The following is a 27,336-nucleotide window of genomic DNA, read 5'->3' on the forward strand; positions in this document are numbered from 1 at the left end:
TGGACTGTGCAGAAACCTGCAATTTTACAAAAGGGAATGGTGATTTCCATGGAAATCTTTTGTTTTTATCACATAGTTTATTTCTGAATTAGAGAACTAGATGGAGGTAGGTTTTAGCGCAGCAAAATATCTCATTATGGACAGAGATTTTTTTTTTTTACTTAATATCCAGGATGCAGATGATCCTTGGGCTACTTTTTGGGTTATTTGTCTAATGCATTTTTAGGAATGTTTAAGATGAATTCATTCCTTGTAATGAATGTCCTTCACTGTGAAGAGTTTCAAATAGATTTACAATCCCTGAAGCACTCAGGATTGAAAAGAATTACTGCTGCTGGAGGACTGTGAGAAATGAAAACCATTAAGCGATTCATTAGTGCTTTAGACAGTCAAATATGCTGGCCAAAATATGCATAGCCTGTAATTTATCAGTTCAATTGCTCTTCCTGTTTCCACATCACAGACAAGCATACTGCAGTGCCCACCAGCTCATTTGTTAGCTGTGTCTATTCAGCAGATATTTGGGGCAAAGATCATTCAGTCTTTGAATGCTCGTAAACCATCTGCTGCAAGTAGCCTGTCTCCCTCCCTTGGGCTCCATGACTGATCTACAGCCCTCAACCACCTATTCCCTGGCTGAATGGCGTTGGATTTGCTGTATCTTGATTTCTTGGAGTATCTTGATGGCCAGAGAGACTGTCCCAACTAGCCAAATTCTTTCATGCATGTCTTCCCCAAAAGCTCACGTTCTCATACTTTGGTGAGCTGTGATTTTCATATAGTTCAGCTTCTCTCTGACTACAGTAACAGTTTGTCTTCTTATTTATTTCTCTCATCATGTTAAAAAATACTGATGATATTCACATGTGCAAGGGAAGTCATCTTTGGAAAGTTGTGGACCTCGTGCTGTCCATCTGCTTTCATTAATCTTTGATGTCTCCAAATCCCAAAAGTGTATCAAACTGCTCAAAAAAAAAAAACCCACAAGAAGTAAAATGGAAATCCATTTTTGTTGTGCTAAATAACATTAGGCACTTGCTCTTCAGTAAATGTTTGAAGGTGAATGTGGGTTTGCATCCAAGCAAGAAGCTGGTTTGAGATTGTCCAAGGTGAAGATCTGGGAACAGTCTGGCAGTGGGATTAACTGATCGACTCAGCTTACCAGATTCCAAATGGGAAGTTCCAAACATTTTAGAAAACATTTTACAGGTTGTTTAAGTGTCTGTGCAGGACACTGAGAGTCATCCCCCAGATCTGCAATACAAAAGACTTGGTCTAAACTAGGGCTGCTGCACACACAGTTTTCAGGCTATATTGGTTTATTTTTCTCATTTCCATTATTCTGTCAAGATGAAAGAAATTCCTGTAAAGTCTGCACGGGGAAATACCTGCATCTACCTAGGTTGCTGCACTGATTTAATGTCTGTTGGTTTCCATCAGCCTTTACAAATGCTGTATAGGGAGCAACTAACATGCAGCTGAAGTGAATTAGTTCCAGCTTCAGAACTTGTTTCAGAAAAATATTTAAGCATGTGTTTTTGTTTAAGTATGTGCTAAGTGCCTTGACTTCAGTAGGATTTAAACACATCTAAAGCACCCTTCCAAAATAGGGATTGTTTCCGGAATGATCCACTGGGGCCACTGGGGCCAGACTGACCTCTGCCCTGGTACGACCTTCGGAGCTTCTTCCCCGTTACCCTTTGGAAGGGAAGCCTTAGCAGCCTTAAACCAGATGAATCGAATCTCAAATAGTAGAAATCTCTAGGGGAAAGTAATAGCTGATAAATCATTCTGTCCATATGTATAAATGTATTGGTTTATACCTTATTATCCTCCATGCTATGGCAGGATGGATGGCCCATTGTCCGAAATGCTTAGGTCCTAAATGTTTTTGCTTGGTAGACTAGTGAATGTCATCTTCCTGACTGTGTTTCTGCATAACTGAACTGCTGTGCTCGGGGCATGCTTCAGGTGTGCAGCGTATTGGAGAGCCTGGAGCAAGAATACAGACGGGATGAAGACTGGTGTGGCGGCCGAGATAAACTTGGACCAGCAGCTGAGATAGACCATGTCATCCCTCTGATCAGCAAACATCTGGAGCAGAAGGAGGCTTTTCTCAAGGTCTCATTTCACTTCTCTAATAAATCAGGAAAACTGAAAATAGTGGTCCTGAAAACATTAAGCAGTCAATGTAGAGCAGCACTGGTGAGTTTGAGAGAAGGTATCATTCAGTTCCGTTACTGGCTGGCTGTATAAGCCCTAGACCAGTTTCCCACAGTTGTCATAGGTGTGAATAAGTGTTATTATCGGTGTGTGTCTGGGGGAGAAGTCATCAGAACTAATTATGTAGTATTTCCATTGCACTTGGAGGCTTAGCTGTGCAGGTTCTAAGTATTTATTCTCAAAATCACTTATGAGGAGCATTGTAAATGACAGACACTATATGGCATTTTCGTGCTGGCTTATACAAAATACACAGCATTTCAAATTCTTTCCTCCAAGCCACTAACTAATGAGCTAGCGACAACTAAAGCAACTGCCTCTCTGCAGGGCAGCAACAGGTTGGAGTCTGAGCTTTCTCCCTGCCTTCCAGGTGCTGCTTTGTAAGAACAGCAGAGCTGACAGGCTGACAAGTCAGGTGGCAGCCAGCCTCCCACCCTCCAATAAAATAGATTTACAACCTAAAACTACTCTGGCAGGCAGGCTTTAAGAACTGCCACCTATTGACTGTACATTTTTGGAAGCAATGAATACATTTCATGAGAGAGGAAATAGCTTTGGCTAGGTTGAAAATCTTTGTGAGGTACTAGGACTTTACACACAATTGTTTTTTTATTGTCATTAATTTGCTTTAAGATAGAAAATCACTATACTCAAAACAACTCATAATGCATTTATTAGTTTGTTAGCTGAAGTGTGGCTTGTTTACTCTTAGCTCTTAAATTCCTGTATGAAAGCAAACTCCCCCCTGCAGAACGAGCAGAGAGCTGCCTTGACTCACGCTCACTCTCTTCCCTCCTCTTTACTAACTCTTCTTGGTTGGGGCTGTTTTCCTTAGGCCTGCACGCTGGCACGTAGGAACGCTGAGGTCTTCCTCAAGTACATCCACAGGAACAACGTCAGCATGCCCGGAGTAGCCAGCCATACGAGGGGGCCGGAGCAGCAAGTGAAAGGTTGGTGCCCTCGTGCAGTGACAGCATCAAAGGTGTTTTGTTTGTTTCCCCCATGCTCTGTGTTTGTCCTAAAGGTTGTGGTTGTGCTGAGAAAGGCATCTGGGCTTTTCCTGCTTGCAGTCACTGAATCGGCTGCACCTGACACCTTGAGCAGTGGTAGTGAGGCCTCTCAGGAGGTGATCCCTCCTCTTGTAGGCTTCAGTACTTACAGAAAACTCTTGCTGTTGTGTGTGAGGGGAACCAAAGGAAAGGCTCTTCTAGCAGGAGCCTTCTCTAGCCTCCCTTGCCAGGTGAGGCAGTGCCAGGGCCCATGCACTGCGACAGCCCCCGTTGTGCAGGCAATCAGTTGAGATGGTCAAGCACAGTTGTGCCCTAATGTTATAGAATGCATCAATAAATAGGTACATAGCAAACACAAGGTAAGGATGCATCCTGTTGCTACTGAGCACAGGAGAAAAGGTACCCCAAACTTGCTCATTTCTGAGACTGATCTGCCAGTTTTTGTCCCTGCAATAGCCCTGGCATATCAAACGCTGATACATCTGAGATGTTTGAAATGCTTCCACTCATCTGTTTAATTGAACAGTTGTTAATCTTTGCATAGCATTGCTGCAAGATGCTGATAAAAATAAGCAAAGCCAATCTGCAGAACTAAACCATTTTTTCTTATTATTGGATTACTTACAAAGCTGTAGAAAGATACAGGTTAAAAGCAGTGCAACTGTTATATGTGGGATGGAACCTTGGTTTGTTGTACGCAGATAATGAGAATAACTGTAACAAAAAGATTGCTTTTCTTCCTTTCTGCTGATCCTAGTTCCTCAGTGTTAATCTGATCTTTGCTCTCCCCATGCCTCAATCCCTCCTCGACAGAAATAACTGGAAAAAGCTATTGAAGATAAAGATACTTGCAGTACGTTTGAAATGGACACTTTAGTTCAGAATAAAAACACTGTTTTGCAGAACACCTACTATACTTCCAAAGCAAATATATTAATATGGGGAAAAAAAATTACGTGGCATGGACTGTGTACAGAGACTTGGTCAAGGATCCAGACAGAAAAAATGCTGATACCAGGCAGGCTTCTGAATTTTGCCATTAACTTCAGAATTAAATTTTTTTGTCAGTAAAAAATAACAGACTTGCAAATTGGGAGGGACATATCCAAATCCATTTGCTGCCAGCAGACTTGGTACATAAGCAGTGAATATCAGTACGCTTTTAAAAAAGACTCAGGGTAAAAGGCTCTTATTTATGGCGTGCTGTCAGTGACGGTACCTCAGTGTAGCTGGATGCGAAGCTGGACCCAGATGTTCATATAACCAGTGCGATGCTGCGCTCCTCTAAACCCCCTCTAGTGGCTGTTGCACCTTAAGGATAAGGAAGCATCCACGGAGGTAGCTACCAGCACTCATACTGAGCTCCCCACGCAGCAATTCCTGGGATGAGCCACTGTGCTGCCAGTTACACACGACTTAGTGCACTTCAATTAGAAAACCCAGATTTAAAAATACTGGTCACTGATAGTCTCTTGGTCACTGGAAGTCTCTTGCAGTCTCATGCAGTCTTGCATGTCTTTATCTTCAAATTAAACCCACAGTGTGTTTTTTAGAGCTGAATCGGGCCCTTTTATGGTCTGGCTGAGGACTCTTGTGTTTTGAAGGAGAATGTCCTTCCTAGGCCCCCCAGAGCAGCAGCTCTCTTACATGCCTGTTGTGATCCCAAGGGCCTGCTGCATCTTCTGCTGTGTCTTCCCTGCGCAGGGAAGAGGTTAGGGGACCGACTTGCAGCCCAGCCCAGCCCTGCGGCCCTGCAGTTACTGTGCAGGGAGCATGTGGAGGATCCCTGGGCAGCATCAGCTGTACAAGAGACATCACCAGCCAGGGGTAGCAGACTTGGAGCTCCGGGCTCCTCTCCTCATAGATCCTGATTCTTCTCCTCCCATGTCAGCCAGGACAAACTCCTCAGTGTGCAAGAGGAGACAGTGGAAGGGCTGGCAATAACCTATACCAGTGTATTTACTGGGGTGTCTCCCAACCTCTGTTCTTTCTTTTAAAACAGCCTTTTTGATCCAATACTTAAGAAGTACTGTCCCAGGGGCCTTGCCCTTGGGAGTTTGGTGCAGTCAGAGTGAGTAAATTCAGCTTTTTATGGCTTATTTTTGCACGTATGCGCATAATCCCTAGTCACGCAGTCGTTTTCCTCTGCCCTGTAGCCATTCTCAGTGAGCTGCTGCAGAGGGAGAACCGGGTCCTTCACTTCTGGACTCTGAAGAAGCGGAGATTAGACCAGTGCCAACAGTACGTTGTCTTTGAACGCAGTGCCAAACAGGTAGCGTGAAGAACCCGCTTTGTCTGTCTTGACGGTGTGTAAATTCTCTTGTATCTGTGTGATGCCTCTGTGCGGAGTTCTTGTTGCATCCCCGGGTTGTATTTAAAGACTGTAACTTTTGGCAGCCTGGGAAATATGTATTTTTAAGGCAGTCTACAGAAAGCCCAACATCCAAAACCCAGTATTTTTGCCAGGACAGATTAATTTCCAATTTCATTCATCTTTTTTTAAAATAAATGCAAGAGCAAACTTGTCTTACCGGCTATTGCTGACAAGAAAACTGTTTTTTCCGTGTGTAGAGTTGTCTTAATATAGGTAGAACTCCCTACTCTCCTTTTTCTCCTAGTAAACATGCAGTATCTTGGGTACCCTCTCCTCCTGCTTTAATTAATGTGTCCTTTTTATGTGTTCCTCGAAAATGTTTTACTAGACACAGTATTAAGTCCCAATGGACCTGACATCCTTCATTTGGCAGACTTTTGTCAGAGATTAGTTCTTGAAATACAAAGACTATTTGTTTTGTTTTCCTTTGGTTGTTTTCTACATTCACAGGCCTTAGACTGGATCCAAGAAACGGGCGAATATTACCTCTCTACTCACAACTCCACAGGGGAATCAGCAGAAGAAACTCAGGAACTCCTGAAGGAATATGGGGAATTCAGAGTACCTGCCAAGGTAAACAGTGACGTGCATCCGATTATGGCATCTGCTTTAGCCTATATTTATGGCCCTCTTTCAATGCCTTAGATCTCTTCAATAATGTTCCCTTGATTTTCTATGTTTTCCTGGCATTCATAACCCAGAAGCAAAATTTCTTTTGAGGATTGTGGCATTTACTTTAGCACAAAAAGGAGATTTTCTCTCTGTTGGTCTGTTTTGGGCATGAAGCATTTCTGCTCTCATCAGAGGGAAGGGAAAATCTATTTACATGGAATGTTCACAGCAGCCTCATACTCAACTGGAGCGTACCCATCCTCCATTCTCAAGCAATCATACAAGGAAAATGGTTCGGAATGATGTAGACTAATTAATCCATAACCTCTGAACACATCCAAGGTCATCTTCAATTCGCTGTCTCTTTCTTCTGTTATTACAACCACAATTTGTTTTTATTAATTCCAGCTGGACCGATCACGAATGACCATTCATCTCATTATAAATGTTCCGCTGATCCTAGTGAAATACTTTAATGCTTTGTAAACTCCAGGGTGAGCATTTTTTAATACAAAGCTGCATTACCAAGAATATATTATTAATTTATGTGGAGCAATTCTGAGAAATCTGGAGTTTTGCGGAGTAATAGTGATTGGATCTGCTTCAGATAAATTAATTCCAACCATATAGGTAATTGAGAGACAGTGAATCCACAGGGGTATTAACATTCACTGATAAGGATCTAAATTGCAAAGCCAGACTGGAACAGGACACAGCTTTGGTATTACATAGCTTCATCTCACTCTGTCCTGAAATTGATCTTCTGTAATCCTTAAATTCCTCATTAGGCTGTCCATGTTTGCATGGTTTTGATTCACAGTCTGTGTTCTTTCTCATACCCTTCTTTTTTCCTGATTTTGAATGCTTGTGAAAGTTTGGGATAAACAGCAATGGATAGAAATTGATTTATTCAGCTAGGATCCATGCAGAATTTCTTTAATAATACTTGTGGACTCTAACCATCCATAATCAGTCCACTTCTAGTCATGCACTGGTTTATCACTTAAATTTGATCAGAATAATCCTGATTCATTCTGAAATTTCCAAGCGATTTCAATTCGTGAGTTAGCTCAGGATTAGATTTTACACCTTGTTCCTCATTGACTATTACCAGCTATTCCTTCCACTGATACATCTAGTCCTGCTCCCCTAGCTCCAGTAAATCACTTTCTTGCAGCTGACTTGGAAGATTTCCAGTGCCACATACAATCTCGTAAATATATGTCACTCCCAGATGGATGCTATTCTCAAAATAAGCAGTAATTGAAAACCTTCCCTAATTCCAACAGCTTTCTGGCCAAACCAAGTGTTTGGAAAGCAAAAACATCAGTGTATTTGGGGAATGAAGTATCCTTTAAGTATGACACAAAGTCAGCTTTTTACTCTTCCATACTTAACATTGTTTAAATACTCAGTTAATTTGCTAAGGTGGTCCCTGATTCTGGTGTTCAGTTATTTTTCTGGTGATATTTCTTGAATTTGGTTTTGTGTTTGAAACTTGCTAGTTGCTTTCTGGTCTGACATGCCATCTGTAGCCAGATCTGGCACCATCTGTAGCCAGATTGCTGCTAAAGTCACATACCTGGCAGTCGGTCTCACTGCAGGCAGAGTGGAAGCTTCTCCCTGTCTCTGAAAAGCAGGTCTCCAGCATCTAAGAGGATACAGCTGATTCTCCTGCTGCTTTTTGAGAGTATTTTCTGTAGCTGCTATCTCTGTTTTATAAGCATTTTTGAGTTGACTTAGACATAGCATCCAGGCACATTTAATCACCATAGAATAGGAAAGACCTCTGAAATGTTTGGGGACATTTTATAGTCCAGACCTCTGTCAGTTTGTAATTCTTCAGCTGGAGCTGTCTGGGAAATTAGGACCAGGAATTTAGATTTAAATTCTGTTTGTTTCTAAAGCCAAGATCAGTGACCCAGACCCACTTCCTCGGCTGATATCTCATGTATTAATGCCCCATCTACACTGGCTAGCAGAACCACCAAGATACAAATTCAGAGTCATTGAGAACACTTCATAATGTGTAATTTTAAAATCTGTCTACTGGTCCAAGGCACGCCAAAAATAAGTTTTTGCTTGTGAGAAGAAGATGTGTCTGATTTCCAGTCTGTTTTTTTAAGATTTTTTTTTTGTGTTTGGTTTCAAAACTCTTAGCTTTTTCTATCTCCAGCAGCTTCGTGCAGGTCCTTTAAAAAATTGTCATTACTTCTTATTGTACTGGGGGAAGTTTAATGCATCTGATGCTGTTTAAGATGAAGTATGCACTCCGTTTAATGATGTACATAAAATTATGAGCTGCTTCTGACTGCTGTATAACTTAAATGCAAAGGAAAATAATCTAACAAAACTCTATTTTGGGCAGCAAACAAAAGAGAAAGTGAAGCTCCTCATCCAGCTGGCTGACAGCTTTGTAGAAAAAGGACATATACACGCCACTGAAATTAGGAAGTGGGTCACCACTGTTGACAAACGCTACCGTGACTTCTCTCTCAGGATGGGGAAATACCGCTACTCCCTGGAAAAAGCTCTTGGAATCAATACAGAGGTACTGTAAGTCCATGTCCAGATGGCTTTTTGTACCAAAGTTGAAAATCACAGAGGGAAATGAAAGCTATGGAATGAATGCTGCAGGTCATCATATGTCTATTAGAAACACTTAAAATCCAGCTAACCTCAGAATTGTTCTTCTGAGAAAAGGCTGATTAATTGTGACAGATCAGTGAGATGACAAGGAGGCAGATGATGTTCAGACTTTCTGAGTGGATGATGATCTCATTTTCTAAATAAATGTTTGCAGCCATTTTCAGGAAGTACTGAGAAAGAGTGGGAAGCACATTATTTAAATAAAAGTATATATTGATTTTGGTGTAAGCCATAAGCCTGTTCTCATACCATCATCTTCAGTCAAAACCAGGATTTGACTGCAAATTTCCACTTTCTCATTCTTTAACCAACCAACCAACCAAAAAAAATCCCCAATGTAATCTTTGAGCTCTTTTAGGTGAAACAGAGCAATACAAGAGAAAAAAATATGATCCTCATGCTATTCCCTGGCTGTACTCTTGGGGAAATTTTCAGAGGAGGAGACACTTAAATAGCTTTCAGTCAACCATCCTTCAAAATTAAGCATCAAGCAGGATGAATAAATTCCCTCACTTACACCTTCAAAATACTTTAAAAATGCTGTTCCTTGTAGGATTTCTGTTTTAAACATCACTACTAATAGCTTTCTGGAAAGGTATTTCCATGACAAAAGGCTTTTGGAAGCAGGGATTGCCTGCAGGCTCTTATTGGGTATTGACCTACTTTACCAGACTATTTATGAAGTCAGGTATAACGAAACTAATTCTGGTGTGAAGGAGTAAGATAAAATTCAGACCTTTGTCTATGCCTACTCCTAGGCAGAGGTAAGAATGGAGGCTCTTTAAATGCATAGTCAGTGTTTTTTAAGATTCTCTCCTGTGCAAGAGTAAGTGAGGGGGTAATCTCTCCTTTTCTCTCCTTAGTTCTTCTAAATCTCTTTGAATATCCTTCTTTCTGCTCTTGATAGCTTTATCCTACTTTTGTCCCTTCTTATCCATTTAACCTCATGAGCATGCTGTCTTTTGCACACCAGTAGGATTAATTGAATTTAAAACTGCACCATTACTGTTTCTAGGATAACAAGGACCTAGAGCTAGATATTATTCCAGCAAGTCTTTCGGACCGGGAAGTAAAACTACGTGATGCAAACCATGAAGCCAATGAAGAAAAAAGAAAGTCTGCCAGAAAGAAAGAGTATGTCCAAAAACTCTCCGTGTCTGTAATGAGATGTTGTCTAATGATGATTCAATAGTACCTATGTAACCAGAACTGACTGACAATCCTGTCATTCCTTTCAGCTGTAGGACTGTAGAGATAGACCTGCAGTGGTAGAGCAGAAGTTATGGCTGTTGGCTAGAAAAGGATATCAGAACATAGAGTTTGATTATCTTATTTATTTATTTATTTATTTATTTATTTATATTTTTTTAATCAGAAGTTAACTTTTGGAAATGCGGAGAAGTCAAGCACTTTGATTAGACCTTCATGTCACAGAGATGGCCATTGTCATGATGTTTTTCCAGCTGCGTGGAAAAAGTAGAATAAGTAGAAAAATTAAAAAGCATCTGCACATGTCTGGTTATATTCTAAATTCCATTGACAACAAGGGGAGTTGAATGTGCGTTTCAGTGAATTCAGATTTCACTGCAAGTTCAATTTCAAATGGCAGTGGATGCAGAAATGATAGAATTGAAAATATTTCATGCTAGAGTATATATTGGGAGAGTATTCCATTATATATAATCTAAAAAAAAATTACAATATTTTTTCTTAGTTTTTGTGTGATAATATTAAGGAAAGCATTCCAATAAATGATCTTTCTCAGTCCTCTGAAATATCCACTAGGGTGGATAACTTTGCTAAGAAATTATTTCTACTTTAAGGACAGAGGGTATGCTTAGTGCCCATGGCACATACGTTTTCTGAACACTGGGCATTTCAGCTTTGATGCCCAGCTTGAGGCACTGAGGAGTGCTTGTTGGTCTCAGGGGTTTGGGTTGCATCCTGTCAGGTACCAAGCTGCTGAAGACTGTTTGGGCCAGCAGTCCCTCCTATCTCTATCAGTATTCCCAGTTAAGGTCAAGCCTCAGTGTGACTTACAGCTAAATATTTGTGAAAATACAGGTGTTGTGGGTCGCTCTCAAGTCTTTACTCATGGAAAAAAAAAAAAGGCAGTGATGTTGCTGAGAATCAATTGCCCATTGAGGCTGAGCATGCAGATATCACACAACACTATAGTGTTGCAGAAATACAAACTGATGGAATTTTATGAAGAAAAGGTATGAAATGTATGAAATGATTTGTCATTTATGGAGCTGGAATGTGCAAAATGAGGCAGCTGAAGATTTAGAGTGAAAGTACAGTGATTTATGAAGACTGTAGAAGGAATATTTGTTTCCTATTCATTGCACAAATGCCTGTTATGTCTAAAGCACTTAAAATACTTTCTTTCTTCAGATTCATTATGGCCGAGCTGCTTCAGACTGAAAAAGCTTATGTCAGGGACTTGCATGAATGTTTGGAGGTAAGCTCCAGCGTGGGGAGTCTCCAGTATTCCCAGCAAGGACATGGCATCCTGTCACGCATTAGTCGTGCCGTTCACTGTACCACAAAGTGCCAGTGCAAGGCTGGCCTTGAAAACAGTCCATGGTGGGAGACAGTGGGTTAGTGGGTCAACTACAGGATAAGTCTCACCATGCAGGAGCACTGAGGGAAGTTAAGGAGCCAGGGCTGGAGAGAGCCGGAGAGGCAGGTCCTGTTGCTGGTGGCAGCGGGTGGGCAGCAGAGAGAGTTTCTCTCTCCCTGGCAACACCAGGCCCTACACCTATTGCATGAGGCTGCAAATGTCTGCAGTCCCTGGGCACCTGAGTGCAAAGGGACTTTTATATGCAAAACTGTCCTTATCTCCTTGAATAGCAAAAGTGATTGCCTGAGACTCCGCAAGGAGCTATATACATACGTATATATATACATATATATATATATATATATATAGAATTAGGGAGCATTTCCTTAAGAATTGACACCCATTCCTTTGGATGATACCAAGCTAGAGAAAGAGCTGAATTTGCTCTGTCCCATATTTTGCCTTGGTGTCTTGAAGGGTGTTTCTGAAGGATCTGTAACTCTTAGGGCAAACAGCAGAGTGTATTTCAGTGCAGTCTGGCAGCCCTCACATTCCTGGGGCTATAAAGTGAGCTTTATGCATCTAATGCCACTGAAGTGACAAGCCCAACTTTGCACTGTTTTTGCCTGCAGTTCTTGGGCACCACTGGATGGACAGCAGAGACTGGGGATGGCAGGATTTTGCTTTTCCTTCAGATTTCTTGGCATCAGCATTCTAAATTTCTCAGGAGAGCTCTTTGTGACCCTGGGACACTATTTTTTTTTTTTTTAGCTTTTTTATTTTATCTCAGATGCATGGTTCTTTTGTCAGTCTGTGCCTTAGGCAATGAAACAGGGAGATCTGTTCTTTTGTACTGCATTTACTCTCAAAACTAAGAATTGCTGATGTCTTCCAGACCTACCTTTGGGAAATGACAAGTGGAGTGGAAGAAATACCCCCTGGGATCCTTAATAAAGAACACATCATCTTTGGCAACATCCAGGAGATATATGACTTTCATAACAAGTAGGTTTTCCTAATATTTCTGTTAATGTCTACTGATTTTAATAAATGCATAAAAATAAATTATGTTTATGTAGATTTTGCAATGAACATGTGCAGTAGGATGCCCAAGTAAAGAAGTTGATCCAGATTTGCAAAATATCTATTTTCCTATTTTTTATTTTACAAAAATGAATTACTTTATGCTTAAACTTTGCCTACAGCTGATTAAAAATGTTAAAGTCATGTTATACCGCTGCTTTGTAGTCCTATACACTTTCTGTCTCATGGCACTGTATGGCACTATGCTTTAAAAATCTCTAAGATAAGTAATAGTTCATCCATTGGGGGAAGAATGGATGTAGAAATAGCAAGACACATTCTTTCAGTTTTAACAGATGAAAAAATGAGGTCTTGATGGATACATAGTGCTTCATACATTTAGTATTACAATAGTGCCCCTAACAAAATGTGAGAAGATCTGATGCTCCATTATATCTGCAAGAGATATGCAGGTGGATGTAAACCTGTATGGCATTTTTAAATGCAAATAGTTCATCAAAATTAAAGGAATGGAACCTAAGTTTGGGAGTTTGTCATTCCTGACATTGTTTCCCTGCAATAACGTGATTGCAGTAGGAGTTAGATACATAACATTTAGGGATGCTGAATCATGTAAGTTCAGTCTGAATATTTTAAAGTCTGTCTTCAAGTTACAGATTAAGGGTAATGCAAATCAGAAAACCTTTCTCTCTTGAAACTTTCAGTGCTTCACACAGCTAAACTGGGCTGCCATATCATGAAGATAAGGTCCAGTAGAGGTTGCCCTACTCATGCTTTTGTGCAAGCAGCTTCCAAACTTATCAGGATATTAGAATGAAATTACTTACTACCTTGAAAGGGCCTTTACTGAAAGGATGAAATGACTTCCAGCCCGCATGAATTGCCAGTCATATTCATAAATATTCTTTGTCCATTTAAAACTGTGCTGAGATCTGCTAGTTACCTTCCCACTCTCCCTCTCCTCTTTGTGGTGCTCTGACCACTGCACAAGATCATTTTGAAGATTCACTGTCTGGTTCTTGTGCCTTGCTTGACCTCCCTGAGCACACCGACCCCCTCCTGGGAATTGCTATCTTTTCCTTTCTAGCTGAGGCAAACACTGTTGTGCTCCAATAATGAAGCATCCCTTAGTAGGGACATGCTTTTTCCACAGGCAGGACACTTTTGATTAGCTGTGTGATCCAGATACAGTCATTGATCATTAACACTGACTAACTCATTGGCCGTATATCTCTTCTGGGTACTTGACTATAATTATGTTGGTGTCTTCTTTTTTTTTTTCAGTATTTTTTTGAAAGAACTGGAGAAGTACGAGCAACTGCCTGAGGATGTGGGCCACTGCTTCGTCACCTGGGTAATGAGGCTCCTCTTGTCATTATTTATTCAAATTAATTCCTCCAGCACAGACAGAAACAAGCTGGGAATTGGTGCAAGGGTTATGTCCTCTTGATAAGTGAGAGCAAGAGCTAAACTGGAACAAGGACTGCTTTCCCCTTCACCTCTCCTGGGATGAAAGCTCCCTGTCTTAAATCGTGAGCAATGATTCAAGAGGCTTCTTAGAGCCTCTGTCCTTGACCTGCACTGAGCAGGAAGGTTTCACCTGTGCTGGTTCTGCAGCCTGTTTCATAAACGTGACATCCATTCCTTTGCAGAGGATTCTAGGAGCGTGAACACTTAAAATCATCATGTGCCCTCTTTAGAAAATTGCAGCAATGCAAGAGACTTCCAGAAAGGCAAATTATGCAAAATGCAACATTTTCCTTCAGAAATGATTATCAAATTGCTGAATGACTGGGCTGTCTGATTGCATTACCTAATGGCATCTGTTTGAGAATTTCCAACAGAGCCTTTGAAGTCTTGATGCTAAAAGTCATAAAGGCGTAGACGTCTCCGGGAATTAGCTATGGTAATTTGTTTGTATGAAAACTGTCCTCTCTTCAAAATATTTATTTCAACCATTTTGATGATTTTTCTGATGTTTTTCTTCATGTTTTAAAGTGGAGAATTAGTATCTTCAAAGTAATTACGGAACATTTTCATTTACCCAAAACAATGTGTTTGGACCATTTCAAACAATTTTTTAATTAAAAAATGTGATGGAAATATTGATAAAAGTACTTCAGAAAAAAATATTTACAGAAAAGAGGTTCCACATTTAAAGAAAGACAAGCATGTTTACATATCATTCTGCACAAAATCTTAATGGCTTCTTTAAGATAGTAACATTAGTCACATAGTAATGGCACATGGCAGTCACGTGAGTAATAGTGCCTGTCCAGAGCTGTGTGTACAGTTATGCTCGTAAAAATAAAGCTGCCTGCCCAATTGCAGGATCCTGTTGTTTAGGTACCTGGTATCAAAAATCCAATAGGATTCAGCAGAGTCAGTCTTCCTCTTCCCTTTGGCTTGCCTGCCTCCCCAGGGAGCCCAGTTCAGTAACACAAAACTGCTCTGAGGCAGGAGTGCACAGATGCTTTTAATTTCCTCTTAAAAATAAATAAATTAGGAAGAGAAATGCAAAGCACTCTTAGCACAACATAAAGTTTGAGACATTAGAATGTGAACCAAGGTAGGAAAGGCCAGGCCTTAGAAATCTGAGCAACCTCTAATCAAAAATGTTGACTCTAGATAGTTTGAACTAGGTGAGTCTCTTGCCCAGAGTTTCCTTAGTGACTTTGTCTGCAAGTAGGTGATAGAGCCAACACCTTGTGAGTGAGATTTGAGGCCTTATGACTTTTGGATACAATCTATGTAACATACAGATGCTTTAAAGTGTTAGGCCTTCCCTCTGTGACACTTGTTAAAGAAAACCTCCTGTAGTCATTATGTGGTGCATCTCATCCCCCTCAGAAATGCTCAGTAAGGTATGGACTGCCTCTAATTCCTCAGTTTTTGATGTGCATTTTTTTTAGTGCTGTGAGAGATGGGGGTTTACCACCTACATTTTTCCTAGTGAGCCTTAATGAGAGATTGTGGGAGCAAAGTAATAGCTTATTTTGTTTTTCCCTTGATGTTTGTTTTCACAGGCGGATAAATTTCAGATGTATGTCACCTACTGCAAAAACAAGCCTGACTCCAGCCAACTCATCCTGGAACACGCAGGGACTTTCTTTGATGTAAGCAGCCATTGCCATTTTCCTTCAGTACACATTTTGCAGCTGAAACACTTCCTCTTTACATCTGAGCAGCGGGTGCCTTTTTGTACTTTAGCATTTCGGTTTTTCATTCCACTGCAGATATCATGTGCTGTGAAAACTGATATGCTGGGGTGTGATGTGTGATCTTCATCAGAGTAGCAAGTCATTTGTAATGGAGACAGGCATTCTTACGGGAACCTTTGTGCATTATTCAGACCCAGACCTCTCTAAAGATATCATTCAGATGTGCTCTTTTCTTCTGATTTTAGTGATAAAATGAAAAGCAGATCCTGTTACATTTTATGACCTGAAATCTGTAAGTCCAAAACAAGATCCTGTTCTGCAGATTTTATTCACCCTATTAAACATTTGCCTCATTGTGTCAGTAAGAACTCCATTGCCTGCAATTAGACTATTTCCCATACAAACCCTAAAGCTGGTAATAAACATTTGCAGGCTCCAAACAGTTTGTAGATTGAGAAAAATCTTCAAAGCTTTTTGATACTTTTAAACTAAGGTTTCCCTCTCGTTTTTGAAACCTGACTTGTCCCTCATCTGTTTTGCCATGCTCTTCTGGCAGCTCACAGGCTTAAGTAACCTTTCTGAAAAAATACTAAGATCTTGCCTCTAAAACACACCTAAAAATTCCTTTAACAAATATAACCACTCAGAAGGAACAAGCCCGTGATACAGTTGGCAGCAGATATGAATCAGCTCCTCTGGTTTCGTGTGTACTGCCAAGTATAGTCTTTCAGTTAAATTCAGCCTTCAGAGGTCTCACATGAGCCCGGAGAAGAGTGATGCACATCTTTGTCCCAAGAGCGTTGTTCTTGGTCCAGGCACCAAATTGTCTCCCTGCAAGAAGGCTGGAAGCAAGAAGCTTTTCCAGGAGGTGGCGCTTGAGCCTGTTGAATGGGCTGTACTGGTTTGGGACATGAGGAGCTTTGGGGCCGCCTTCGGTGTTTATTTGTGTTGTTCACACGGATTAGAAGGTGTTTGCTCTGCAAAACTTTTCCACTCCAGCTGTGGATGTGGAATGGAAGCCTTCTTGCTCAACAGGGAAAGCCCATGTGTGTCAGCATGTGCTGTTTTGCAAGGGGAGATGTTTTTCTTCCGCTGGTGGGAGTTGTGCTGAGCTGTGCTATGACACCTGGGCAAAAGGAGAAAGCTGGCTAATCCTGACAGCTTTTCTAGGCCTGCAGTCCAAGTGACTAAGCTAGTGCTGAGCACCTGTAAATCCTCCTTATCTTGATTTTGAAGGGGACGCGTTGCCGTTGGGTGAAGGGCTGCCCAAGGTGCAGGGCAGCACAGAGTCTGGCTCTGGAATAACACAAAGGACATGACTGGTTCTTTTCTTCCAAACAAGACCTGGAGGATCCCAAAACACCCTTAGGAAGAGAGAGAACTGTCTGGAAAAATACAGATTAGTAAGAAGCCTGTTTGAAGATTACAAGTGTAGTAAACCCCTAAATTGCCTAAACCATCACAAAGTGCCACCTTTGAGATGTGAACAAGCTGTCCTGCTTGTCTCACTGAACCCTTCAAATCCATGGAAAATTTGCAGCTTCGGGGCTCATTTCAGGCCTTAAATGATTAGCAGAAGGAACAAAGAAAAGTGACATATCTTGTCTGAAATTGTGAATACAATTAGTAGCAGTGTTAGAGAAGCTAGGATAGCCTAAGGACGTAAGTGAAGTCATATCTGTAGAGAAAAGCAATATCTCTTATTAAACCAGCTGATACAGGTGGAAATTTATGTGCAAGCTTTCAGTTGTCAAACTTGTCTAATTTATCCTGTAGTGCTAGTCTATTAAATCATGTAGATACTTCTCTAATTTATCCTGTAATAATAGTCTGTTAAAAGATTAAGACGGCTCTCTCTTTTCCCTATGGATATTGCTTTGCTTAAGAAATTCAGAAGTTGTTGGTATGGTTATCTTAGCTTAGAAAATATGTGGGGAAAGGAGCCATGTGTTTTAATATTTTTTAATATCTGCAGTAGACTAATGATTTTGTTTGAACTTTTTATACCTGTCCTGTTGATCACCTAACAGTATTTACTGTATTCTAAACTGCTGGCAGTTCAGTGGTTTCAAAGATAAGTAATGCCTAATATATTTAGCAATTCTTAATAGTTGTAATACCATATACTTCAGACTAACCGGAAATATTCTTGGTTACTAACATACGATACCAACACCTCAGTTCCGGGGTCAGAGGGAGGACCTGCAGGGAAAAAGTCCCTTTCCAGCAGTATATTTGTTGGTTGTCACATAGCACTGCTGTTACTTTCCTGCTCCAGATTCAGCTCAGTGGGGACAGCTGGCCAGCCTGCAAACTCAGTCAGTCTGCATATGGTCTGGCTGGGAGTAGGATACCCTGGGAGCATCCTGGCACCTCAAGCGATGCCCCGGAGAACCATTCTGCTGGGAAGAGGCCATGCTCTTCAGAGACTTGGGAGGAAGGAGTGGAGCTGAATTCATAATTTAGATGTTACAAAATATTCTAGAAAAACAAGTGCACTTAGCCAGCGCAGGAGGTTCACAGGCCTGGCCAGCCGAGGTCTTGCTGGCTCCCGTGGCTCCTCACTGAGCCCTGGCCGTGTGCTGGGCAGAGACTGTTCTGTGACTCAGCTTCGTACAAACTCCATTAACCCCCAAACTGAGCCCTTCCCTTTTGGGTGTTATTCAGGGCACTAGTGAGAGTTGTTTCAAAAACATTAAAAGTGGGTATTTTTTGCATCCCAGTGAAAAAATAAACACTGGAGCTGAAAAAAAAAAAAAAAAAAAAAACAGCAACCTCCCTAGTACTCAGCAGAAAATCCAACTGTGTACACGGAGAAAATCTCTCTGTTCTTGGCAGCTTTTCCTCCTGTGACTTCTCTTTACAGCCTAATATTTACTCTCCATTAGCTGCAGATAACAATTCCTTCCATTCCCCTTCCCCATCCCCATGTGTACCCTTAGGAACTGAACATATCCTAATGGCCAGAGCTTGGCCTGCCTGAGTAGAAGGGAGAGGGATGCCCAGGATCCTTCTGCCCAGGGTGCATATAGAAGGAATTCCAGCCTGGTGTAGCTGAACTCTTAGAGAGGAGCTCCCAAATGCCCCTGGAACCAGCTGGAGGGAAGCAGCTGGACCCTTTGCAGACCCACCATGCTTAGATGCTTCTGGAAATTCCCGAGGACATCACAGTGATCAACACACACATTTAGGGTGTGATTTGTTTGACAGACCGGAGGTATTCAGTGCTATCTGTCCTGTTCCCAGATGTCACCTCAGAGCAGCACAGGTCTGTCAGCTGTTATGTCAGACCTGTTAGTCCCATGCAGACATTTCAGTTACCTCAGAGCTCTCAAATGGTATTGGGTCCTTATGTGTGAACAGCTAAATTTGTACCCTATTTGTGGAATTTGTTTGAATGTTACTTTATTTGAATGTGAAGACTCTGCTTTCAGCCTTCATAGCCAGGAGAAACCAGTTGACATGATAAAAAGTCATACTTAATTCAAACCCTGTGTAGTTACTCACCACAGCCTTAGTTCAACTCACACGGAGTTTCAGCAGTTTAAATTGCCGTAAGGGGACTCTGTTGGTTATTGACAGCCTGTCTGAAACAATATTGGTATTTGCATGTGAATTTAAAGACAATTTAAAAAATCTAAACAAAGAAATGCAGAGATCCAGAACTAAAATTAGTTATGGCAGGAAGCTACAAGTGTTCTGTGTCTGACTGCTGTTTCTTTCTCTTGTAGGAAATTCAGCAAAGGCATGGTCTGGCCAACTCCATCTCTTCTTACTTGATCAAGCCTGTCCAGAGGATCACGAAATACCAGCTCCTACTAAAGGTACCTTAGGGACCTGCCCAAGTCATCTCATGTAAAGCAGTTCACGAATTTAATGAGCTACCTTTTATTCTTTATGTAGTTGTCTCTTCAAACTGTTCGTGACCTGTGAGCAGCAATGCTGAGCTGCTACTCATATTCTCAGGCCTGAATGTGTCAGGAAATGGTGACATTGTATTGGATACTGTAAAGGAAAAGACTCTCAGAAAAGAAAAAAAAAGCCAAAAATGATCAGCTGCTTCAGCTGTTTTGGGGTATCCAAGTAGATGTAATTCTAAAAAGACAAAACTTAGAAAAAGAGATGATCAAATTGTTTTTCTTTACTTTCTTTCCTGCTAAGTTGGGGACATGTGACATTTTGATTAGAGGCTTCAGCTGCTCCAAGCAGCTGAACTTTGGGAAAGCTGAACTTCGGGAAATTTCTCTTGAGAGAGATTCCCTCACTATAATCAGATTCTGTTTGGGAGCTGATACTTTTGTGTTTGAAGAACAGGGGAAATGTTCATAAACTAATCAGAAGACTCCGGAGTTAACATTTCCCGTGTTGTTTTCTTGTAATGTCATGTGAATAGGTGAATTTAAGATCTAACTTGATCAGCTGGACCCCTCTTCAAAACTGACAAGTGCAGAAAAAATACCTGGGTGCTAAAGGAAGAAACAGATTCTGACTTTGAAAAGCTTTGACCATGGATCGTACTTGCAAGTTTTTAGAGCTTCCTGTGTGTGTGATACACTACCCTAGCAAGATGTTTACGTGGTGCTTTGATGTGCTGACAAGTATGTGCTTTGTAACAGGTTATTGAAAGAACAGATGGGTTTACTACAGCCTTGTCAGTGCTGTGACAAGCCAGCACCGCACCAACCAGAGCTAATGGGAGGGCAGCAACACCCCTCCAGTCATCACCCTTTGGACCTCCTCCTCACATGAGTCTCTCCTGCCTGCCCAGGTGCAGCACATTGACAACAGGGCGAGAGTGGCCTGTGCTGCTGGCTCAGGCAGGGACCCCACAGCCCTGGCTTACAGAGATGCACTGACTGAAATCTGCAGCACAGACAGAAAGTTCCTGAAAACCTCTAAATGCACAGTCTCATTTGAGAGCAGCTTGTTTGTCATGTTTTATAGTCATTCCTGCTTGATCCCCACTATGTCTGAGCATTCACAGTGGATTTTGATTCGGTTCCAGTTTACTCTGTCACTGTTAGCAAAGTTGCTGTAACTATGATGTGCTTTATACAGCAAGAAACACAATCTGAATTTGAGCTTGCACATTGGGCAGATTTTTCTTCATAGGTGTTCTGCATTGCCTCTTAGGAACTGCTTACCTGCTGCGAAGAGGGCAAAGGAGAACTCAAAGATGGTCTGGAAGTGATGCTCAGCGTCCCCAAGAAGGCCAACGATGCCATGCACGTCAGCATGCTGGAAGGTAGCAGAGGGGCAGGGAGCTGGGCAAGGGAGGGATTCGCAAATGAGTGAAGCCACCTTATGTCTTGTGCAAAAAGTTGCTACAGGTTCATGGCAGCAAAGCAGTTGACTGGTTTACATTTTTCAGGTATTTCCTAGCTCTTGCTGAAATGTCTTGGAAATTTTTGGAAAATTAAAGTGGGCTAGGAATTTTGGGCATTTTATACATACATGTATACATGCATACATACATACATGAATATTTTGCATACAGGTGGTGTGTGTGTATACACACACACACACTTGCTGAAACAAGGGAAAACTCCTCTGAAAGATTTTCAATTTAGCTGCCCATAGGCCCTAATGTTTAGTGGATAAAAACATTTTGAAATACTCTGTTTCAATACTTCAAAAGAAAAAGTTCAGGCTTTCTGAACCCAAACAGTTTGTGTTTCAAAACATTAGTAAAATGATGCAAAAATAATAAAAAGGTATTTCAGAACTGTAGAAAAAAATGTTCCAGTTGCTCCAAAGTTAAGTCATTTATTGGCTTTTTGATGTGCGGCATGCTTCTAAAATTTGAAAATTTTATTCTGGAGAGAGATGCTTTAATGTTTCTCAGTCATTTGATTAGAGTGTGAAAATTATTTCCAATTTGAGTCAGAACCAAGAAAAAGAGTAGAAAACAATCAGGGAAAAGGATATGGTGCCAAAAGATAAGCAACACATTAGGCCTAGTTGATTAAAACTGTCAGGAGGAAAATTGACCTCGTGTAGGTAAGGCCACAGTGAAGCTGGTTTTCATTGCAGTGTCTGGTGAAAAGCAGCTCTGCGATCACCTTTTCCCCTGAGATCACCGTGCCCGTGCAGGGGATGGTCGGGTTAGCGCAGACGAGCACGTGGAAAGCTGTCTTCTGAATAAAACATTCCCTCTGAGTATGTGGAGCGGGGTAGGCAACACGAGGGCTCAGGGCTGCTTGCTGCCCTGCCAAGGCTACCTAGACAAGCAGCGGCAGCGCTGCTGCTGGAGGAGCAATACTCAGCTCTGGGGAGAAGCGTGACCAGCGGGCGGCTGGGACAGCGGCTGCGAGGGCACCCTGCAGCCAGGGGCACTTACAGCTCCCCTTCTACCTCAGCCCTCCAGACCGTGTGGCCTGAGCGCTCTGATCCTCAGCCTTAGGAATGTTCTTGACATGCAGCTCGGAGGGTCAGGAGCACTTCCTGAGAGCTTGTTTCAAACACCAGACCACTTAATACTCATAAATACAGTTCCAGATTCCCACTGCCGTTGGGTCAGACAGGCCCTTGGAGATCTGGTTAGCCTGCTGAAAGGAATCATGATGTGATAGGGCACTTCTAGCCACCACATGTTAAATCTCTGAAATTATGGTGATGTGCATAAGATTCCCTGCATTGTAACTCTGTGTACAGTAACCACCACTGAACCCATTACAGTATTTATCTTTGAGGAAATACTACTACACTTGGTAGCAGTCCCATGTAGCACATAAAACATGCATATTCCATGACAATAGAAAAAAAGAAAACAGTATTTTCACTAAGACAGTGGTTGCCCATTAGTGGACTTTCAGCATTTGCACAGTGGAGAGCCTGAGTTTTATTCCAAGTCCTTCCTGCCCTGTTGTTTATAGGCAGTACTGACCACAAGAGCAAATGTGTTGTGTGTGCTTTATTTAGGGTTTGATGAGAACCTGGATGTCCAGGGAGAGCTGATCCTTCAGGATTCCTTCCAAGTGTGGGATCCCAAGTCTCTCATTCGGAAAGGCCGTGAGAGGCATTTGTTTCTCTTTGAAATCTCTTTGGTGTTTAGCAAAGAGATCAAAGATTCTTCAGGACACACAAAATACGTTTACAAGAACAAGTTACTGGTAGGTGTGGCTTCAGAGAAAATATTCTGGGTTTCTCGTAGGTAGAGGTGGATGTGGGGGATTGACTCACATCGCTGTGTTGGGTTGGGAATACCATGCCACCAAAATGGTTGGCTCTGGGCTCTACAGGGCTCCTGGAGAGGGCTCTGCCTCAAAGCTAAGCTCACAGTGAGTCTGGAGAGGTTCAAGATTGTGTGGTGTTAGGGGGTGTTGGGAAGATGTGAGGAGGATCACTCAGACCGTTCCGTCTTCCTTGCCATCCCCTGCTGCTGTTCTCTTTCTTTCATCTCTGCGTAGTGAAGAAAGATCTCATTCCCTTATCCTTCCCTGCCTCCTCCGCTTTCCCCTTACATATGTAAAGTTTTCTGGACTCAAGAGGCTTCATACGTATGAAATCTCTCATCAACTTTCCTCCACTAGACCTCAGAACTGGGAGTGACGGAACATGTTGAAGGAGATCCCTGTAAATTTGCCTTGTGGTCTGGCCGGACACCATCCTCGGACAATAAAACAGTGCTGAAAGTGAGTCTTTTTGCTGGCTTGCTTTGCCTCTAGAGCTTCTAGGTGAGGCTTTGGGAGCTCTAAATGGAAGGTCAGTTTTGTCCCTTTCTCATTTTCATATGGCTCCCATGCTTCCCAGAGGGACCATGCCTACATCAGGAGTAAACTCAGCTCTGAGACCACAGTATGAATTAAGACCATGCAGTTGTGCATCCTTGCTGAATTTATCTCTCCTTTTGCAATCTGGATTGAGCAGCTGCACACTGTAACACAGGGCACATCTGAGAGTATTTGGGCAAAGAATTGTAATTGCTCCTAGACTTTTGCCACTGTGCTTGTCCTCAGACCTCCTGAGCTGACAGCCACTTCTGGTACTGATTTCCTAATGAAGAATTCACGCTGTAGTATTTTGTCTGAGGAATTCCGAGCTGTGCACTGATAACCTATTTTTCCTCCACAGAGCGTGCTGTATTGGTAGCATTAAATATATTTATCCAGAGCTTAAGTGCTTTGCTGTTGCTTGCCAAGTAGGAATGATAATAAAAACCCTCTCAGTTCTCCTGAGGCCACCAGGTATTCCAGCAGCTAAAACAACACAGCAAAGAGTCAAAAAAAAGTTAATCATTTATTTTCTTCAGCTGACCATGATTCTTCTACATATGAACCAGGATATTGGAAATATAACAAATTCTCTTTCTTTCTGCTTTCTGGAACTTTAGGCATCCAATATTGAAACAAAACAGGAATGGATCAAAAATATTCGGGAAGTCATTCAAGAAAGGATTATTCATCTGAAAGGAGCTCTGAAAGAACCAATTCAGCTCCCCAAGACACCAGCAAAGCAACGAAACAACAGTAGAAGGTAACCTTAACCTTGTGTTGACTGACAGCAATGTGGTATCTGTGGGGTTTTTATTGAATCTATTTACATTTTCTTACTGTAGTCAGAAGCAGTTTTCATAATCTTTGCTTTTTCTGCCTTGTCTGAGGAAATGTAGCTAGAAAGTATTTGTGGGATCCGTATGAATGTCTTTTACTTTGTTTTGCAAGGTTACTGGGGAACATGAACAGAGAAAGTTCTTCACCCACTCTAAGGTTCTTTTTCTTTTCCAAAGTAGAATTTACTCCTATGAATTTGAATGTTAACAGATTCTTTTTATCCTGTTTGATGTTTTAAATTGTTTGACAGTGAAAATCATAACTGGTCATGACAAGTTATTACTAGACTGGAGAATCTGTGTTTCATCATTAAATATGAACTGATTTACACACTGGGAAGTAATACTAAAAATTTCTTTTTCAACCTCTTGGAATCCAGGATTAAATAGAAATTACATGAAATTGATTATTTTTCACTATTCTAGGATTCAATTCCCATGCTGCCCTTCCAAAAAGTCACTTGTAGTTTGCATATCTTCCATTCCTCATTAAGTTTTATCATGTAACTATTCCCTGACTTCAAGTTGTGCTACACAAGTACCAAGAAAGTGAGTGATCAAGGTAACCTGGAAGAGTTGTCATAAAGCATAAATAAATAAAAGTAAAGCAGAAATAAAGCCCTTTCTTCACTGGGACATGCACCAACACAAAAGTTTTCTAGCACAGAATTGGAATCTCATTTTTTTGGCTTTTTCTTTTGTCCACATGTATATTTTTTCATATTTCTTGAATGTGTATTTTGAAAGACCAATAAGACTTAAGGAGAATTTCAGGAGGGAAACAAACTCCTTCTGCTAGCAAACTGGTACCAGATATACACTGTCTCTGTATGTACTTGGATATCATTTTTATGGCTTAGTATTAAACTCTTGAAAACACGGGCTTCTTTGAGACAGGAGAAATGCCCTTTCTTTCAATGTCACATGTAGCTAGGGCTCACCGGTTTTGGTTAGGGAAGAAATCTAAACTGAGGGAAATTTCTGGCTGACACCCTTATTACAGAGCTATTTCTACACACCAGTGTCTTCTCTGCTGTAAATACACAGGGAATGGTCATCCTGTTTCCAGCAGCAAACGTTGTGATTATGTGCAAATCCCAACCCAATGGTTGCGAGTGACATCATTTTAAATTACATGTTACGTAGCAAAGTTGGCTGTATCAGTGAGGTAATTTTAGCACAAAGCCAGCTCTGGCCTGCTGACTCTGCGCTTCTCAAGTGCCCCTGTGAAGCTTTGCACTTTCCAAGGTAGGACAGTAAGTGAGTGCTGTTGTCTTTTGCAGAGATGGAGTAGATGATGCAGACAGCCAAGGAGATGGGAGCAGCCAACCTGACACCATTTCCATTGCATCCAGGACATCGCAGAACACAGTGGACAGTGATAAGGTAGGACTGAAATGTGAACATGTGCGGCAGGTAACTGTCCCCAGAAAATTGTAAATGAAGAGCAGCACAGAAGACAGAATGAAGCAACCTGTCTTTTACAGATCTAGTCTAAGTTGTATTCCTCTATGCTAGGCTTTAAAAATCCAGTCTGTTTCTAGGTACTCATCAGTCTTGCTGTTTTACATGGTTACACCTCTGGTGCTACAGCTTCTTTATGGTTAATATCTAGAGATTGAAGGGCTCTGAAGAAATGCAGCCAGACCAACATTTTCTTCCCTAGCCGAACTTCCCTAGAGTGAGCCAGCTTCTGAATCAGGAAACAGTTGGTTACGTTCCATGTTTACCCTCTGAGCTAAAACTGCTAATTTGTTGGAGGGAATGCAGGTGCTTGCACACCAATTAATACAGCAAAATTGGGATCCTGGCTGGTATCTTGAGAGCCTGGGAGACCTACCCTTTCCAGACGCTGTGATTCTGGACCCCACTCCTCATGGACATATGGTGGCACATATGGATGCACTAGATTCTGTTGGAATGCTGCATGCTGTCGGCACGTATGTACTCGCCGCTTTGTTTATCAGATGATCCGAGCTTAGGATCCCAGCCCCATTAGGATGCTTGACTTAAATTTGTCACTCTGACTCCTCCAGCTGTGATCTTGAGCTGAATTAACAGTTGCTGGTAGGCTGTTAATAATTTAATTCAGCCAAACCGATGGTGTTTTTCATATCCACCAAGAAAATATATTGTCCTTCTTTTATGTTTTTGAAACTACATGAAATTTGCAAAAGGATGAATTCTGCAGGATTGATCTGGGTTATTTGTTATTTGTAAGGGCTTTAATTATGCTGCCAATCAAAGGGTATCTTTGCAAATTCAGGATTCATATTTATGGTTGTCAGGTTCATAAGTAAGCTTCAGTAAAGAGGTTGTTTTGAAAGGTGGACTCAAAAATAGGAGTTAAATAAGTAACCTGTAAGTAACTTGTATAAACCCACCTGCTGTGCTTATCTTAAAGCAATGTTCTTGTATATTTGGAAAGTATGAACTTCACAGCCAAATAGCCACTGTAATGTATGCAAATACTTTTCCCGATGTACTTCTTTATATCATATGCTGAAGATGTACTTCCTTATATCTTCAGTCCACATGGACTCATCCTGCTTTTCCATGCTTTTCACATTTATCATTCCTGAGAAAGTCCCTGACTAAGCAGAGAACCTGAGCTCATGCTTAATGTTAAGCTTTCATGTAAGCTTTGCTGGTTTGCCCCCAAGCTCGTCACTCCTGTGTTGCATGAAGGAAGAGGTAAGACTCCACATTAGGTGCTGCAGCTGCATACAAGCAAAATTTGCTTTGCTAACAGAACACAAAATGATCAGGCTATGCCCTGAAAGACAGCACGTCATGGAAGTTGCTTTAAGAATGCTGGAGAGGCAAGGATTCCTGGCATTTCTACCAAGAAACCTTGTCCAACTGAAAGTCAAGTGTGCGTGAGATAAATTGAGCACCAAATCACCCAGGGAGAAATTTGTGAACATTGGGAAAAAGCTAAATAAGTTCCAGGTTGGATTTTATTGTCTGACACTTTTTTTAAGGTGGGATAGGCTTGTTTGCTGACTTAAGTGTGTCTGTGTGTTCGTATGTCCTTGCAAGCATTTACTGAATAGAAACAAATTGGAGTGTGTAGTTAAGTCTTAAATATACCTGTGTGTGCGTTGTTGAATCTAAGGAACTAGTGTAGCATCCTTAGATACAGG

At 41.5% G+C, this 27,336-nt stretch overlaps 1 protein-coding gene across 5 annotated transcripts in view; it reads left to right on the top strand.

Moving 5' to 3' along the window:
* Positions 1 to 27,336, top strand: part of KALRN (kalirin RhoGEF kinase) — a 467,999-nt gene that overhangs the window by 317,626 nt on the left and 123,037 nt on the right. For all 5 annotated transcript variants that reach the window (XM_088519566.1, XM_088519562.1, XM_088519564.1 and 2 more), the window contains exons 18-33: positions 1,972 to 2,121; positions 3,059 to 3,173; positions 5,390 to 5,505; positions 6,058 to 6,180; positions 8,588 to 8,770; positions 9,884 to 10,002; positions 11,266 to 11,332; positions 12,330 to 12,439; positions 13,763 to 13,832; positions 15,505 to 15,594; positions 19,371 to 19,463; positions 20,773 to 20,884; positions 22,561 to 22,751; positions 23,172 to 23,273; positions 23,972 to 24,114; positions 25,474 to 25,576. In XM_088519566.1, the coding sequence (XP_088375692.1) occupies positions 1,972 to 2,121; positions 3,059 to 3,173; positions 5,390 to 5,505; positions 6,058 to 6,180; positions 8,588 to 8,770; positions 9,884 to 10,002; positions 11,266 to 11,332; positions 12,330 to 12,439; positions 13,763 to 13,832; positions 15,505 to 15,594; positions 19,371 to 19,463; positions 20,773 to 20,884; positions 22,561 to 22,751; positions 23,172 to 23,273; positions 23,972 to 24,114; positions 25,474 to 25,576 (1,887 nt within the window). The remainder of the gene's footprint in view (positions 1 to 1,971; positions 2,122 to 3,058; positions 3,174 to 5,389; positions 5,506 to 6,057; positions 6,181 to 8,587; positions 8,771 to 9,883; positions 10,003 to 11,265; positions 11,333 to 12,329; positions 12,440 to 13,762; positions 13,833 to 15,504; positions 15,595 to 19,370; positions 19,464 to 20,772; positions 20,885 to 22,560; positions 22,752 to 23,171; positions 23,274 to 23,971; positions 24,115 to 25,473; positions 25,577 to 27,336) is intronic.

Source organism: Tinamus guttatus, unplaced genomic scaffold (genome assembly GCF_059628265.1).
Source record: "Tinamus guttatus ecotype Peru unplaced genomic scaffold, ASM5962826v1 Tinamus_guttatus_pri_ptg000060l, whole genome shotgun sequence".
In the NCBI taxonomy this organism is placed as follows: Eukaryota; Metazoa; Chordata; class Aves; order Tinamiformes; family Tinamidae; genus Tinamus; species Tinamus guttatus.